The sequence below is a fragment of the Rhinolophus hipposideros genome (assembly GCF_964194185.1).
Source record: "Rhinolophus hipposideros genome assembly, chromosome: 13".
Classification (NCBI taxonomy): Eukaryota; Metazoa; Chordata; class Mammalia; order Chiroptera; family Rhinolophidae; genus Rhinolophus; species Rhinolophus hipposideros.
In genome coordinates, this window is record NC_138059.1 from 33,253,756 (window position 1) to 33,270,575 (window position 16,820).

A 16,820-nucleotide genomic window follows, 5' to 3' on the forward strand; every position below is an offset into this window, starting at 1 on the left:
AATTTATGTAATGAAAAATAGCCATTTCTTAACTATTTTAATATCACATCCCCGTAATAAGAGGACTTTAAAAAATACACCATAGAAAATATTTGCAAAAGACTTGTCTGATAAAGGACTATTATCCAAAATATACAGAGAATTCTTAAACCTCAACAAGAATACAGATAACCCAGTTAAAAAATGGGCCAAAGACCTTAACAGACACCTAACCAGAGAAGATATACAGTGGCAAATAAGCATCTGAAAAGATGCTCCATATCATATGTCATCAGAGAAATGAAGATTAAAACAACAATGAGATAGCTCTACACACCTATTAGAATGGCCAACATTAGGAACACTGACAACACCAAATGCTGGTGAGGATGTAGAGCAACAGGTATTCATACTTGCATTCACTGCTGGTGAGAATGCAAAATAGTACTGCCAGTTTAGAAGTCAGTTTGGTAGTTTCCTTACAAAAGTAAACATATTCTTTTTTTTTTTAAATTTATTTATTGGGATGACAATTGTTAATGAAATTACATAATTTCAGGTGTACAATTCTGTATTACATCATCTATAAATCCCATTGTGTGTTCACCAGCCAGAGTCAGTTCTCCTTCCATCACCATATATTTGATCCCCCTTACCCTCATCTCCCTCCCCCCACCCCCCTTATCCTCTGGTAACCACTAAACTATTGTCTGTGTCTATGAGTTTTTGAGTAAACATATTCTTAACTGTATGGTCCAGCAGTGGTGCTCCTTTTTATTTACCCAAAAGGAATTAAAACTTACGTCCACACAAACACCTGCACATGGATGTTTATAGCAACTTTATTCATAATTACTAAAAACTTGGAAGCAACCAAGGTGTCCTTCAGTAGATGAATAGATAAACAAATTGGTACATCTAGATAACAGTATTATTCAGCACTAAAAAGAAATGAATTATCAAACTATGAAAAAACATAGAGGAAACTTAAATGTACCTTACTAAGTGAAAGAGGCCTATCTGAAAAGGCTACATACTGTATGATTTTGACTATCTGACATTCTAGAAAAGGCAAAACTATTATATATATATATAAAGATCAGTGGTTTCGAGGGATTAGGAAGCTAGGATGGATGAATAAGCAGTGTGCGGAGGATTTTTATGGCAGTGAAACTACTCTGTATGATGCTGTGAAGTATGGACTTTGAGTAATAATGATGATTCATCAGTTGTAACAAATGCACCACTCTGGTGGGGCATATTGATAATGGACGAGGCTGTGCATGTATAGGGCAGACGGTATATGGGAACTCTCTACTTTTCACAGAATTTTGCTGTTAACCTAAAACTGTTCTGAAAAATAAAAATCTATTAAAACATACCTTTAGCAATACATGGGTTTCTTCAATTTAGATGATGTTCAAGTTAATATAAAAATATTAATTATCTTTTAGGCAGTAAAAGTTGACATTTGAATTTCCATAAGAACCTTAAACATAACGATTCAGTCCAAATAACTTATACCATGAGTAGTGTTTATATAGGTGCAAATAGGTAGGAGTTCGTGGTGCTTTTTCTATTTTTTTCCCTCTGGTTTTCCTCACTTCTCTTTTTATACTAATTCTACGGTATTTTAGTTGTGATACTAGAAGAAGACTGTTAGGATAAAAGTTCAGGGGAGATGTGAAATGGAGACAGAAGAATGGAAAGGATATGATCATTAGGCATGAGATGAAAGGAAGCCAAAAAACAAAACAGAAAGGGGAAAAAAAGGAGAAGATATTAGTTTCATTTGCCTGAATGTCTTAAATAGGAGAAGGGATGCAAATAAATGGGACAAGAGAAGGAACTGGTGTGGGTTCACAGGGGAAAGGAGTAGAACATGGCTCGTAATTGTCACCCCAGTTATCAAGACATCATGCTTCATACAAATTGGTTGTTAAAAAGTAGTCATGGGGATGTAGGGTATAGCATAAGGAATATAGTCAATAATATTGTAATAACTGTGTATGGTATCAGATGGGTACTAGATTTGTTGACAGATGGGAGGGTGTTGAGGGGCAGGGTGAAAAAGATGAAGGCATTAATAAGTACAGATTGGTTGTTACAAAATAGTCATGGAGATGTAAAGTAAAGCATAGGGAATATATATAATAATATGGTAATAACAATGTATATAGTGCGAGGTGGGTGGCAGGGGGATCACTTCTTAAATTATATAAATGTCTAACCACTATGCTGGACACCTGGAATTAGTATAAAAATATTGAATGTCAACTGTAATTGAAAAATTTAAAAAGGTGGAAAAAGGAGAAGGGGAATAAGAGGTTCAAATTTCCAGGTATAAAACAAATAAGTCATGGGAATGCAATGTACAGCATGGCGAATACAGTCAATAATATTGTGATGATATGGTACAGTTTCAGGTGGTTGCTGGACTTATCATGGTGATCACTTCTTTAGGTATATAAATGTTGAATTACTATAGTGTACCCCTGAAACTAATATAATTTTGTATGTTAGCTACATTTTTAATAAAAATCTTAAAAAAAAAAAAGGCATCATGCTTCACCTTTGCTTCCTGGTGTAGGCCGTAATACGACTTGTTTCTTCCTTGTCCCTACCTCCAATGAAATTTTCAATGTCATATTTAATTATTCTGCTGTGCTAAGAATACACAGAATTGGTAGGTTCTCATATATCCTGTAAGTCAATATGGTGGCTTCGTCAAGATTCTTAGGCATTATGGCTGAATTAAAACTTTGCGTATTGCTTAAAATTATATAAAGAATACTGAGCTAGTGTTTTGGAGGAAACTCTCAATGCCTCTTCTCCAGCCTTTAATAATCAATGTGGTGGTTAAAAACAGATTTTAGAATATTTAAATAACTGTACAGTTAGTTAACTTGATGGCTAGAATGAGCAGTGTCACCTTTAGCCTCTGAAAATGCTGTACAGGAAAATCCTCTTTAAATGCTATTTGTCTATATTTCCTTGCATAAACCCCTTCAGGGGTTCCCCATTGCCTGGACTTACTTTTCTTTTTTGTCACTAGTCTAAAGTGCACCCATTTTTCTCTCTACCATCGGCCATAGGCCACATATATTTTTAGTGAATGTTTACTGATTGAATTATTTTAAAATACATGAATGAATGATAAATGAATTTGAATGAATGATATCTATGTCTGGAAAAGGACTGAGTTTGAAGTCCCAGGTCTTGAACTCTTTGAGCCCATTTATACTTGTTTTTAATTTTTAAAAAATGATGGCTCTAAATTTTAATCATTAATTTTCCAGTCTTAAATTTATATTTAGTGTGCCAATGAAGGGAGGCACAGTAGATAAAACACAGAACAAAAACTTGCTTACTGTCTCCTAGCTTGCCAGTATACCTCATTATCAAATTGTGTTGAATGTATCTTGAAAATATCTCTTGAATTTGCTTGATTTTCTATTTGTTTCACTCCCACTACAAGCCACTGACATCTCTTTTTTAAAATGTAGGTTTTATTATTATTCAGGTATGGTTAGACGAACAGATCAGGAGATAGAGTGCCATAGAAGGATAGATTGTGATACAGATACCAAGAGGAGGAAGCCTGCCATTCAAGGGGGTTGAGTAGGGGAGGACCCATCCAGGGAAGCACCAGGGTCAGCCAGGAGGCAGAGGTAGAGAGGGGAAAATGTGGGCCAGAGCCTTTATTGTGGTTTCCCTGGGAAGGAATGGCAAGACAGGGTAAAGGGGTTAGGATTGGCTTGTTTGAATAATTTCAGGGGGCTTTGCACAGAAGGCTGTTCATAGTTGTCTGGTACTTGGCCCTGGTGTGATTAGGCCCAGGGAGTAGTGGCCCTGGAGGTAGTTGATGATATGGACTCCAGATTGGTTTGTTTGCATGTGAAAGGTGTGCTCATAAGTCTGTTTGTAGGAATTAGCTAACCCTGAGAGGGACAGTGGAGGCTTTGTCAGCAGGTCCCAAATGTGAGAGCATCACAAATACAGAAAATAAAATGATAATGTAATCTCTTCCATGCAGAGATGAACCTTCTAAATGGTCTAGCTATGTCCACATTTGCTTTCCTACAATCTAGTTTTGATGCAATAGCCAGAAAAATCTTAAAAAGTGTACATTATTAGATCGTGTTATTCCTCTACTTAAAATTCTTCTCTCATCTTTTCTTGCATATCTAATAAAGCCCAATCTTCTTAATAGGCTCCTGCTTCCATCTGCAACTCCATTGTGTTCTGCCATATACTTCACTCACTTTATTCTAGGCAAACTGATCTTTTGATTCGTTGAAGATGATTTGCTCTTTCTCTCCTCAGGACAGTTCTTGGATGCTCTTTATTTGGTTAACTTCTAGTCAACCTTTGTATCTTAGCTTAAGTGTTGTTCTCTTGGGGAGGCCTCAGGTCCCTTTTGTTAATTTTTCTATGATTGTTCAGTTTTTCACTTACTCATTGTTTTTGTTTGTACATATAAGAAGGGAGGTACTAAGGATAAAATGGAGAGCAAGACAAATTGGCTCTCATCCTCATGGAGCTTCTTTTCTTCGGGGGGAGGCAGAGAAAAATCAATGACAAAGTAATTACAAGATGTTACAAATGCTTTAAAATAAAGTACTGATATAGAACATATCAGAGGGTAACCAATGGTAGGTCACTATACACATATAAATGTAAGCATTTCTTTTTTTTTCCAAATCTAATTTATAGTTCACAATCCACAGATTTGTAATCCACAATAGAGGGAGGATATTTTATTGTTAAAGCTCACCTGTGACCACTTTCAAAGTTTTTTTCATATACTCCAAGTCAGGAGGTACCATGGAATATGGATGTATGCCATTCTTTCATATGAACTAGAACAGTTTTGTTTACAGAGGTGATGAATGCAAAATAAAGTCTCAGCCATTTTGTCTCATAGCACCTCTTTTTTTCTTTCCACAGTAATTATACTTATTTGTGGGTTTAGTGGTCTAATATTGGTGTATTTCATGCAGGTGTGTCCTACATGGGAGTCAGAATTATGTCTGTTTGGTTCACCACTGCATATCGAATATCTGGTCTAATTCCTTGGTTAAGTAGAGAGTCAATGAGTGAATGTTAAATGAATGATAGAAACTATATATGGCTGTATGTCCTTAATGTGGATGTTTAGGTCTATCTGCTTAAATACTTTTCTAGGTTAAAGTTATTGAGGCCATGTTTTATTATATAGAACTGTTGAATTTTTATCCATCTACTTGATTGTGTATTAGAATGGATCACAGATTATTTTTTGAAGAGAATTTTACGTTTCCCCAATGGCTTTCTTTTGACTCACTCCTAAAGAGAGATAGAGCTGTCTTTTCAGGGAGCTGCCCAGGTTAGAATCCCTAATTTTCATAAGAGTTGTCAATTCTACCCTTAGAATTGCTGATTACTTAGTGTATATTGCAAGATAAAGTACATATACATTTTCTATGTGCTTTTCAGTGAACATAATCTTGAACTCATTGCTACCTTTTAAAATTTTGAAAGAAAATTAATGTCTAAAGAGTTTTCTGAAGGATATGCAATCTTATCTTCTGGGGTGAAGTTTAACTGTGGGTCTATGTCAAAGTCATCTACAGAGCTTTTAAAAGACCTCCTGAATTAGAGCCTCTTAGGTGTGAGGCGTGGGGTGTGTTGGTTCTGATGCACAGCCAGGTAAGAGAGCAGCACTCCCTGTGAAGGTCTCCACACTTATACTCCAAAGAAGTGTATGTAAAGAAAGCTTTTTTAGTATTTCTCATAAGTTGAAGTTCTGGGTCTGAATATTAGTTTCATCTGTTTGTAAACAGCACTTTCCTTAAAAGGTTCAGTGAACACTTATGAACTTCTAATATGTACTCTATTCTCAACATCTAGCAAAGTTGAGTATGTAAATTTTAAGGTGTGAGATGGGGAGTAATGAGAGAGGGGGTAGAGAGACAGACTTTGAAAGGTCTTGTATGTGATATGAAGCAGTTAAAATTTTTTCCTTTTGGTAATGTAGAGCCATTGCAGTGTTTTGTTTTGTTTTTCCTTTAATGGAGAGTACTATTTGATCAGCTAATTTTACCTTTGTTTTAAAGGAAGGTAATCTTGTCAACTGTGTGGAGCATAGATTAGAAAGGGGCAGAAAACTATGACAAGGAGCCAGTTGGGAAGGAAGTCTCTGCAAGAGGTAATAAGGAACAATAGGGATAAAATAGGATTAAATTCTAGCCCTGTAGCTGCTGGTTTTAGTTCAAGCCCTTTAAGCCTCTAACCAATCAGCTCTACCCTTGACTTCAAGACAGCTGAAATTTTAAAGGCTCTGCTGAGCAGTCTTCCCTAACAGTCTTCTCTTAACCTCTTTTTTTGGTGGTCTTTTTATAGTACTTTCCATTTTTATTGTTATTTTTTGCTTATTTGATTCCTGTGTCTTTACCCTACACTGATGCCACTTTTAATGATAGTTACTACTAGATGGAAATAACTGTTGAACAAGTCCCCTAAACATGCCATTCTTAGTTTTTTCCTTTCTATAGTTGTGCCTTTGCTCATAGCCTTTTTCTTTTCTAGAATGTTCTTTTCTCCAGCCACATTTTGAAGTTTAACCTTTTTTTTTTCATAAGTCTAGTTTCCCCCTCTACCACATTTCTACAAAGTTCCCTTATGGCTCCACCGTGGTCACTTCTTCCTTTGAACTCTTGTAGCATTTAAGCTGTGTTTGTGCTATCTTGTGTTTTCCATCTTTTTATGTATTCTGTGAATATGGATAGTCTGCTTCTTTGAGTTTGGCAAGATGTTTTACATATCAGTGTACATGGCATACCTTTAATAAATATTAATGATGATTGTCATTTTTCCCTATGTAAGTCTTGCAGAAAACAACTTGACTATAAACACAGGTTTTTCTGCTCTGAAAGACATAAAACCTTATTAATACTTTAAATTGTTAATAATTTTAATTATCTGAATTTAAAACAAAAGAGTTATTTTTCTCCAGAATTCTCAAAGGCTAAAATGAGTGTTAAAATTTTTTTTTAATCTGATTGAAATAGAGTTATTTTAAAGTTCAGTGTTTGTATTTGACTCGATGCAAAATCCTTTAGAAGATTTATATTTAAAATGCTTTTGTTAAAGGAAAATATTTTCATTTGTTCCTTATGTTAAATAGTAAATCCTTTACCAAAACAAAGACTTTTTTTCTTGGGAATCACTGAAAACGTTTGGGCCTCCTCTGGTTTGTAATCCTGTTAAATTTCATCCATGAATTAAAAGCTAATTATACACAGTTGGTGAACCCCACAGACAATTCAATGTACAATAGAAGTTGAGTCATTAAGTTTACTTATTGGATCATTATGAAATATTGAAAATACTTTATATTGGGATTAAAAAATAGTTTTCTTTGGGAATTACCTAAATTTGATTGTCTATGTATTTTTCTTTAGCCCATATGTTGTAAAGTACTATGGCAGTTACTTTAAGAACACAGACCTCTGGATTGTTATGGAGTACTGTGGAGCTGGCTCTGTCTCCGACATAATTAGATTACGAAACAAGACAGTAAGTATTTTTAAATTGTTTTGCTAATCTCATTTCTAAAGATTAATATTTAGAATCTGACTAGGTAGTATTTTGTTACAAAGAAAATATTAGTGTGAAAAAGGAAAAGATTTTAGAGTATAAAGGGATCTAGTATGAGGTATGAGAACCAGCCACATATCTTGGGCAAATTTAGGTGTCGTATGATTGTTTAATTTATTTATTAGGATAATTTTTATAAGTTATTGAGAAACTATCTTGGTACTTCTCTTTTTTATTTGGAATTATTGTGTGTTTTCTTTACTAATGTGATTTCAATAAATAATGGCTAGAATTTTATTTAAAGTTCGTAGTATTTATGGATGGCACTTCTTTATATGAAGTATGTTGTATTATAATCTATGGGTAGTAAACAGTTGAAGTTTTGTGTTTCTGAATTTTAAAAAGTAATTGAAAAACAATTTTTGTCTTTATTTTTCAAAATATTATGAGGATGTTTGAAATTAAAATTTTTTTGTGTGAATTCGGCTTAGCAAAAGGTTTTATTAATAATAGCTTTTTTGTGGTTGCATTTTAACCCTAAGTAGAACAGCTATTTACAGAATCGTTTACTTTAGGCTAGCAATGCATCTAGTTTACTAGGATAATTTATAAGGAAACAGTGACCTTTTTATCTTTGAATGACTAAGAATAATAATCAGTAAAATAATTTGTAATTCTGTAGAACAATAACTCAGTTACTATAAGACATTATTATATGTTGACAGACATGTTTCAGTAAAATATATTCAGAAAAATACTTAACGACTTGAGTCAATTTGTGGTTAACCAGAATCATTTTAAAGTTTGATTGGGTAAGTAAGTTGTAAGTTTATCCTACTAATTTTTTTTTTCTATTAGAGAAAATAAAGTAAATAGGATTTCTTTTAAAGGAAGTGAAACAGAAGTTTAAATAATCCCTATTTTGACAGATGGATTAAGTGATTTTTGACATTCTAATTATATATTTTAGAATTTCTTTGGTGCTTTACTAGCATTTATGTAAATCAGATGATTCTTGAATGGCAGAACAATGCTTTAATTGAAAATAATTATACTCCAGTTAGAGGTATGTTTTAAAACCATTTTAGGGCTAAAGTCAGTGCATTTGGTATTTCAAATTACTAGGTAGTAAAGTATGTGAAATGGAAAATCTATTTTCTTGATTTGAAATGTTAATGTTAACATTTTGGGTAGTTAGAAAGTATTTGATCCAAGTACTTTATTCCTGTTGCCAATAATTGCAAACTGTGAAGGTATACTGTAGTTCTATAAGAGAAATATGGATGGGATCCTTATTCTGAGGAATATCCTTCACCTATTATGAAGGGAAAGAGTTTTACTTCATCTGCATTGTTTTTTAGCAGATAGAATCTACTGAACATGTTGGGGAGTCATACATTTGGAATAGTCTAATTGTTATTCTCACAGAACAGTGATCCTTGGGCCTGGGGTGGCATACTCTTTTAAGAATCTAATTCCCAGATTCAAAAAAGAACCTAGAGCTGCATGAGAGATGGCTCAGGAGCTGTAGGTATATTGTCTCTGGGTATTATTGCCTTGGTAACAGTTGCTGTTAAATCTCACTAATATTTGTATTCTGCTTTCTCTTCATTTATGTATTATCTAAAAGGAGTACCATGGTCATGAAGGTTAGCAATATAAGGATGTGTATCATCCCATTAAAAAAAAAAAAACTGCCTTCACATTATAAATATTTGATCATTTTATAGGAATGTCACTGGAGTGATAATCTTGTCTGAATTTCAGAGGCATGGCTGTTACTGATTGGCTGGCTTTCAAAAATGTAACCAGTGAAACAGTTGTCCTTGATCTATTAAAATTCACTCTAGTAGCTATTGTTTTCATGGTCACAGAATAATCAATCTTTTCCCAAGAGTGTGGGAACCTTTTTTTTTCTTTTTCTTTTTTTAGAGTTCATATGCTCTTTTGTTTTTTGTTATATGCTTTGTTGTTTCTTTTAATTCTATATACATTTTAAATAGCACAAGACAGTCTTACTGTTTCATATTGTCAGTGTTTATATTTACTTTTATGACTATATAGTATTTATGCTTTTTATTGCTCCTTATTATTTTCTGCATAAATTTCTCAGTTGCCTGAAGAACAATGTCCTTTAGTGTTTCCTTATGTGTGGGTGGGTATGATGGTAAGATTTCAGGGTTTTTTTAATATTAAAATATTGTTATTTCACTTCATTTTTGAACTCTATATTTGCTAGGTAAAGAATTCTAGGTTGGCTGTTTCTTTTAGATTTTGATTTGTTTTAAGAGGAATGACTTTTGGAAAACCACCTAAGTAACCTACTTTTTGTAGAATTATACTTTTCATTGAAAGAAATCTCAGGGATGAAGTAGTCTTGATTTTTAATTATCAGTTGCTGTCTGTTTTTGATCAACTGTTTCCTTGAAATTTAAAGTCACAGGAAAAAACAAGTCTGATTCAGTTATATATATTTTTTAAAAACATTGGAGTTCAATCTTTTTAGTCTGAAGTATAATACTGTTTATATCTTACCTCCCTCCTATCACTACAATGTCATAACTTGTCACTTTTATTATTCACTTGAGACTCCAATTTCACAATAAGAACTGGCTCCTAGAATTAAAAATTGAATTCATATTTTAGTGTTTTTGTGTATGATATTGCCTCATCCTCTTGAGCCCCACCTTTGAGTGTTCTTGCCACCCGAGTCTTTGCCTAGTGAATTTGCGTCCGTGCTCAAATACCTAACCTCTTCTTTGAAACTTTACCTATTTTCCAGGTAGTTTCCTATCTATTTGGTAATTGGTTGGTTAATTAATTAGGTAAGTCTTTACTGCATATTCACTCTTACGTAAAGAAAGAGCACAATAAATGTTAGCTGCTGTTATTATAATTTTTACTATTATTTTACATATTTTTAGTAAAATATGTAGGTAGATTGGCATCGTTTTATATGTGTGTTGGATGTTTTATTTCCTTTTGTGCCTATCTTTTGCCTTTTGTTGTTGTTGGTATTTTTATTATCAGTTTGCAGGACTGCCTGACAGTTTGCTAATAGTTACGTGAGCACTTCATGTTTTAAAAGTCATAAAACCAATTATCTGATTGTCAGCATAGATACTAAAGAAGCTTCCAAATATCTCTTTCAGAGATTTTATGCCCTGACCTGTACTTTGTCTTTGGGAAACGTCTAAGAAAAGACAAAGGCATAGAATTAAGTTTGGGGTTAATTAGGCATATTCCAGCGATTGGAACGGAGGCTGAGTATCAAAAGATGGGTATTGAATCTATTTAAGTGCTGCTGCTTAACATGGGGCAGATCACAGAGTTGGCATTGGAGCTGATAATGATTGGTAATTGTGATAATTAATGGTAGTGGTGCTAGAGGTAGGATGAAGGTTAAACTGTCCTATGTTCCAGTGGGTGTAAAAGTTTTTCTGAGTTGCATTATGAGTAAAAACCACTCTTTAGTTAGTATTCATTGACTCTTTCAGTTTATAAGTATTGGGGCATCTATAAATTATTTAAAATATATGTGAGTTAAATTTCTGATTTCTGGATGGTAGAAGGGGGTAAAGAGGGTCAAATGTATGGTGATGGAAGGAGAACTGACTCTGGGTGGTGAGCACACAATGTGATAGACAGATGATGTAATATAGAATTGTACACTTGAACCCTGTGTAATTTTACTAACCATTTTCACCCCAATAAATATAGTAAAAAAAAGTACCTGATTTCTGTGATCAGACTCACAAAAACAGCTCAAGTCTTGGTATCCTATATATTTAGTAACTGACTTTTATCACATTATGTTAAACCATCTTTTAAGTTTGGTGAAATCTCTGTGTAGATAACCCTGCTGTGGTATCCTATACTTGGAAATCACATTTTGATTAGTCAGCTTTCCGTGTTTAGGAGAAGAGTAGTTGCAGTTGCCTTCTCCTACTTTAAAGCACTCAAGGGTAGAAATTTTTATATATTCATCTTGGAAATATTCCAAGTGCCTGGAACAGCTACTGGCGTCTAGCAAACCCTTGAAAAATGTTTGTTGAATGGAAACAGGTTTAATTCCTTAGCTGCTTATCCTGTAAATACAAAACAACCCTACCCATCTAGTCAGTGTTACATTTTTATAGGTAAGTTGTAGTTTGCATGGTCACTATTTGGTATTAATAATGTAGGTTGTTGAACAGATATAGTTATATATCAAAGAAAAGCTATAAAGTGTGCTTACTAGCAACCTTGCATTAGTTCTGATTTTTATAGAAGTTTTATGTATGTATACACACACACACACATATACTTCAGACTCTAAGATATATATATATATGTGAATTTAAATGTTTGCATGTTTTTGTAAATATTTGTCTTGATAGCTTTAATCATAGGCCTCCTTTGGCTGATGAAGGAGAAGCCTGTTTTTTGTTGTTGTTAATGGAAGTTAATGTAAGCATTATTATTATTTTTGAGTGTTTTTGAGTTTTCAAAGAAAAAGTCAGACGTGTGGAACTAAATAAGTAAAATATTTACAAGAATAATTGTGAAGGTTTCCTTGTGAGGAAATAGTTAAAAAAACCCAATATCATTTAAAATAAATGCCATTAACATCTCTACACATTTATGCATTTCAAGTATTATATATTGCAAAGTAGAAATACACAACTCTGTGAAATGGAAGCTTTTTAAAGATTGATTATATTTTTGATTAGAGGCTTTCAGAATGATCGTTACATAATTGTAAAGTTATGCCTTGACATATGGAAGAAATAGAGTCTATGTCTTAGAGGTTTATTATATACTTGGAAATGTTCTAAGAAAATGCCTAAGGTTATTTTCTCCCATTTTGGCCCGTTTATTGATTTGACCACTTATTTTAATTCAGTCTAGCACTGTGGATTTTCGTTTAGGCTCTTCCACAAACTGGTTTTGTGATATGGGCAAGTCAGTTAACTGACAAGGACTTCAGCTTCCTCATCTGTTAAATAATAAGTAACATTTGTATAGTGCTTTACATTTTACTTACATTTTGGTTGATGAAAAGATTCAAAACACAGTTACTGATCCAGCGCTCTGCACTAGAGGTACAAATAATTCTAACAAATGTTGCTGTTGTTGCATTGTTTACACACTAGTTGAGGTACCATAATATGTATGTACAAAGCTAAATTCCATTCTGTAAAGTTCTTTAGGAGCGAATAGGCAAAGCACTTAGCATGCAGGTTCAGAGAGAGCTTCATAGGAGAGAGATCCCTTTAGCAGATTCTTGGAAGAGGAGGTGTCATCTACTATTAGAATGCAAGTTCCACAATGTGAGGATTTTGTCTACCTTGTTCACTGTTTTATCTCTGCTCCTAGGACGACACCTGCCATATAGGATGCTCAGTAAATATTTGTTACATGAATAAATGAATGAATGAACAAGTGAATGAATGAGTCAGAGAAGAGAGAGCAAAGGACATCTTGAAAAAGGAAACCATAATATGCTACAATTATATTTTCATCTGTAAAAGTCCAATGTCATATTCCTAGGTCACCTGATGGAGAATGTTCCTAGCATTTGGTTTGAATGGATTTACTTTTCTCACACTTAACCAATTGCTCAAAATCATTGCCACGTTTTAATTTGTTGGATCTATATGTGTTGGGTTCACGATGTTGTTATATAATTTTTTGTTTTTCCTGGAGTTTTTCTTTTTTTCTGTTTTTCATGTTGAGAGAAGCAATATATGCCATTTTTATCATTTTGATAATGTCTTCTAGCTTCTTACTCATTTTATCTGTTTCCTGGAATTTGTGTGATTCTTCTGTGAGAAGATACTCTCTGGAGCTTCCCGATTTCTTGTTCTAATGTGAACTCATTGCTTTTTAGGTCTGCTGTACAGCTGTATCCTTGGAATTTCTTTTCACTGGCCTCCTGGGTTAGTGCCACTATTTTCTTGTATATTTCCTATTTCCTTGGTTTTCACCCTTGTTTTGTCTTCTTCCTAAACCATCTTCTTCATGATATAAGCGTAAGAAAGAGGTCAACTATTTGAGTCCTTGTATATCTGAAAATGTCTTTCTTTTGCTTTCACACTTGGTTTATAGTCTATGTAGAATTTTACATTGAAAATAAGTTTCTCTCAGAGTTTTGAGTTTTCCTCCATTTTCCTGTAGCATCTAGTGTTGCTAGTGTTATATCTGATGTTTATCAGAGTCTTATTTGTTTGTAGGTTTCCTTTCCCCCTTCTGCAACTTTTTAGACTTTTCTCTTTATCCTGAGTTTTCTGATGTTGCAAATGGAAAAAAAATGTTTCACAAAAATGTTTCACACCTGGCTTAGGTGTGAGTTCTTTTTATTAGTTATGCTCAGCACTCAGTAGTTCCTTTGAAATAAATACTTGTATTTCTCTTCAGCTTTGGAAACAGTTCTTTGATAATCAGTGTCCCCCTTTTTGCTTGATTGGATGGTTAATCTCCTAAATTTTATTCTTTTTAATTTTTCCCAGATTCATATTCTCTCTCCCTGTGTGTCTTTTTAAATTTTTTGAGGGTAGGGTGGGGATGGTTTCTCCTACTATTTTTTCTGATTCTTCTAACTGAATTATTAATTTTAGCAGTTATATTTGAATATACAAGAAGTCTTTCACTTTTGATTATTCCTTTTTCATAACATCTTGATGCTGAAACATGAATACAAAAGCTTTTCTCATCACTCTAAGAATAATAAATTTTTGACAAAGTTATTTTCTGTTTCCCGAATCATCTGTATTTCCTCTGGGGTTATCAGTTCACTCTACTTATTTTGGTCTTGACCATGGCAGAACTGACCAGTGGGAAGGCTGACTTGCTCTCACTGGAAGCTTTGGGACAATGCCTTTTGACTGGCAGGTATAATGTTATGATGAATGGGCTAGGAACTTTCTTTTAGGGGAAAGGGCTCCCAGAGGCAGTTGGTTCAGTTTCTTGAGAGAGGAGCCACTCCTGTCCTCCTGCCTTTGTTGTTTTTGGCCTGGGGATAAATGCCGGAATGCATGTAAACTGTATGTACAGGGTTGGGGGTAGAGGCAGAGTAGGGATGAGGAGCCAACTCTTGTTCTATTTTCTTCTTTTCAGCTCTCTTTGAAAAAGCTAACCACCTTTTCCATCCTCGCACTCCTGTCCTCCCTCCCTTGTGGTTCTACTTGGAGCCCCTGTGGAGTTTACTTGGTAATCACTCCTTTTGTTGCAGCCCCCTTCTTTGCCAGCTGGTGGCTATGGCTCTCCATAAAAATGCTGCCAAGGGTATTACACTCTCTTGTGTTCATCTTTTTGTTACTAATTTATTTTGTTTTAAAAAATTCTCTATCAGTTTAATGGGGTTTCAGGAGGAAGAGAGACAGATAACAAATTAACTACAAATTCAAGTTGGTTTTTGAACCTGAATCGATGATATTTACTCCCCGCTCCCCTTACCTTATTTGTACTACATATATGTTCACGTTGTTAGGAGTATAAATTAATACAACTACTTTCAGGAGTAATTTGATAGTCTCTTTAAAGTTATATATGAATGCACCCTAGCTAGGATCCATCCAGTGGTTCTTTTCTATCTGTAGCTTAAGAGAAGTCCTAGCACAATTGTACAGTGAGACATGCACAAGAATGTTGTCACAACAGAAAATTAGAAGGAAATTTAAATCTTGATCAGCACTAGACCCTGGACAGGAGGATTGCTATTATTCTTTCAGTCTTCATAATTTTTCAGCTCTTTGGTGAAGGCAGACTCAGACTAGTATTATGGTTGAAACCTTTTTGAGTACTCAGTACCCCAGCTGTACACATGATGACTGACATTAAACAAAATAAATTTTGTGTCTTAAAACTTATATAAACATTCAGTTTGGTACTTAGGAGACATTTTTAGCATCTGCCTTTATCAAGATGAGATATATTTCTGTGATACTGGCTGTGATGAGGTGAAGGAACACAAAATTTTCCAGGTAAGAAACTGAATCATAGAGTGGTAAAGTAGATTAGAGGGAAAGAAAAGGGTTAAAATTATAGCTAACTGCTGGAATTGCACTGTGGTAGTTAAGAGCACAGACTCTGGAGCCAGACTGTCTGGGTTTGAATCCTGGCTCTCCTACATACTAGCTGTGTGAACCTGGGCAAGTTTCTTCTTAACTTCTCTGTGACTCATTTTCTTCAGTGGGATAAGAAGACTACCCTACTTCATTAAGTTCTGAAGACAACATATAAGTATAGGAATAGCACCAAGCACAGAAAAAGCCCTGTGTGTATTTGGTGTTCATATTGTTGTCATCATTCTATCATCTCACTTATATAATTGGGAGTGTCTTTGCATTGTGAACATTATCTATCAGATGGTTTGAGTGGAGTAATACAAAGGACTATGGACCCAAGGACAGTATCCTAGCATTTAACCACTGGTACTTTGAATTATCTTTGTTAATGAAAGAGGTGTGCACTCAATAAGATAGAGGTTACATTTTTAGGTACACTGAAAGTTTCTTTAATAGATTCAGGCTATTCAAAATATACTCGTATTAGGATATTTTATCTTAGTGCCCTTAGAATTAATGCCTTGTACACCATAGCCTTTTTAATAAATGCTTGATTTGTTGTATTTTAAAAATATGTGTTCTGCCTTGATGTTAATTATATACTACTTCAAATAGATTTTGTTTCTTGGTGAAGGCATACCATTTTTTTTTATTGATTTAAGATTTATTTAGAACTTCAAAGTTTGATATTATTTCATTGTTAATAATAGACGTCTTTTTGCTATGTGTGGATTTCTATTCCATAAAGTGCTTTTTGGGGTTTACATTTGCCTCTGTGTTATTGGACTAATTCATGTTTGACTTTCCTAATCACTTTGTTGCATGTTCCCCCTTTGTGTAATAGATACTAGTTCATACAGGATTTACAGCTCCATATATATTGAGTGCTTTTTTGTTGTCTTCTGATCTCTTTTTCAGGAATCTTTTCATGTGGGAAAGGATTTTAAAATGTCTGCCCACTGACCATTTTCACAGTAGAGTATCAGTTCTCTTTCTCTTCAGATCAAGGGATTATAAGCAGCATGTATATATGTATATTTACATATGGTGTAAGTAGTGAAAGCTTTCATTTTGAATCACTAGTTGTGGGACTTTGTGATAGATTATTAATCTTTTTTTTTTTTTTGCCAGACATCTGCAATCCAGATTTCATGAAAGACAACCTCTCTCTGCCCTTTTGTATATAATAATGGCTAAACTATTCTAGTTATG

General features: G+C 34.0%; 1 protein-coding gene across 1 annotated transcript in view; it reads left to right on the forward strand.

The window, feature by feature from the left end:
• The window catches only part of STK3 (serine/threonine kinase 3), a 339,257-nt gene that overhangs the window by 55,407 nt on the left and 267,030 nt on the right, over positions 1 to 16,820 (forward strand). The window contains exon 4 of the mRNA XM_081070826.1: positions 7,425 to 7,539. Within this exon, the coding sequence (XP_080926952.1) occupies positions 7,425 to 7,539 (115 nt within the window). The remainder of the gene's footprint in view (positions 1 to 7,424; positions 7,540 to 16,820) is intronic.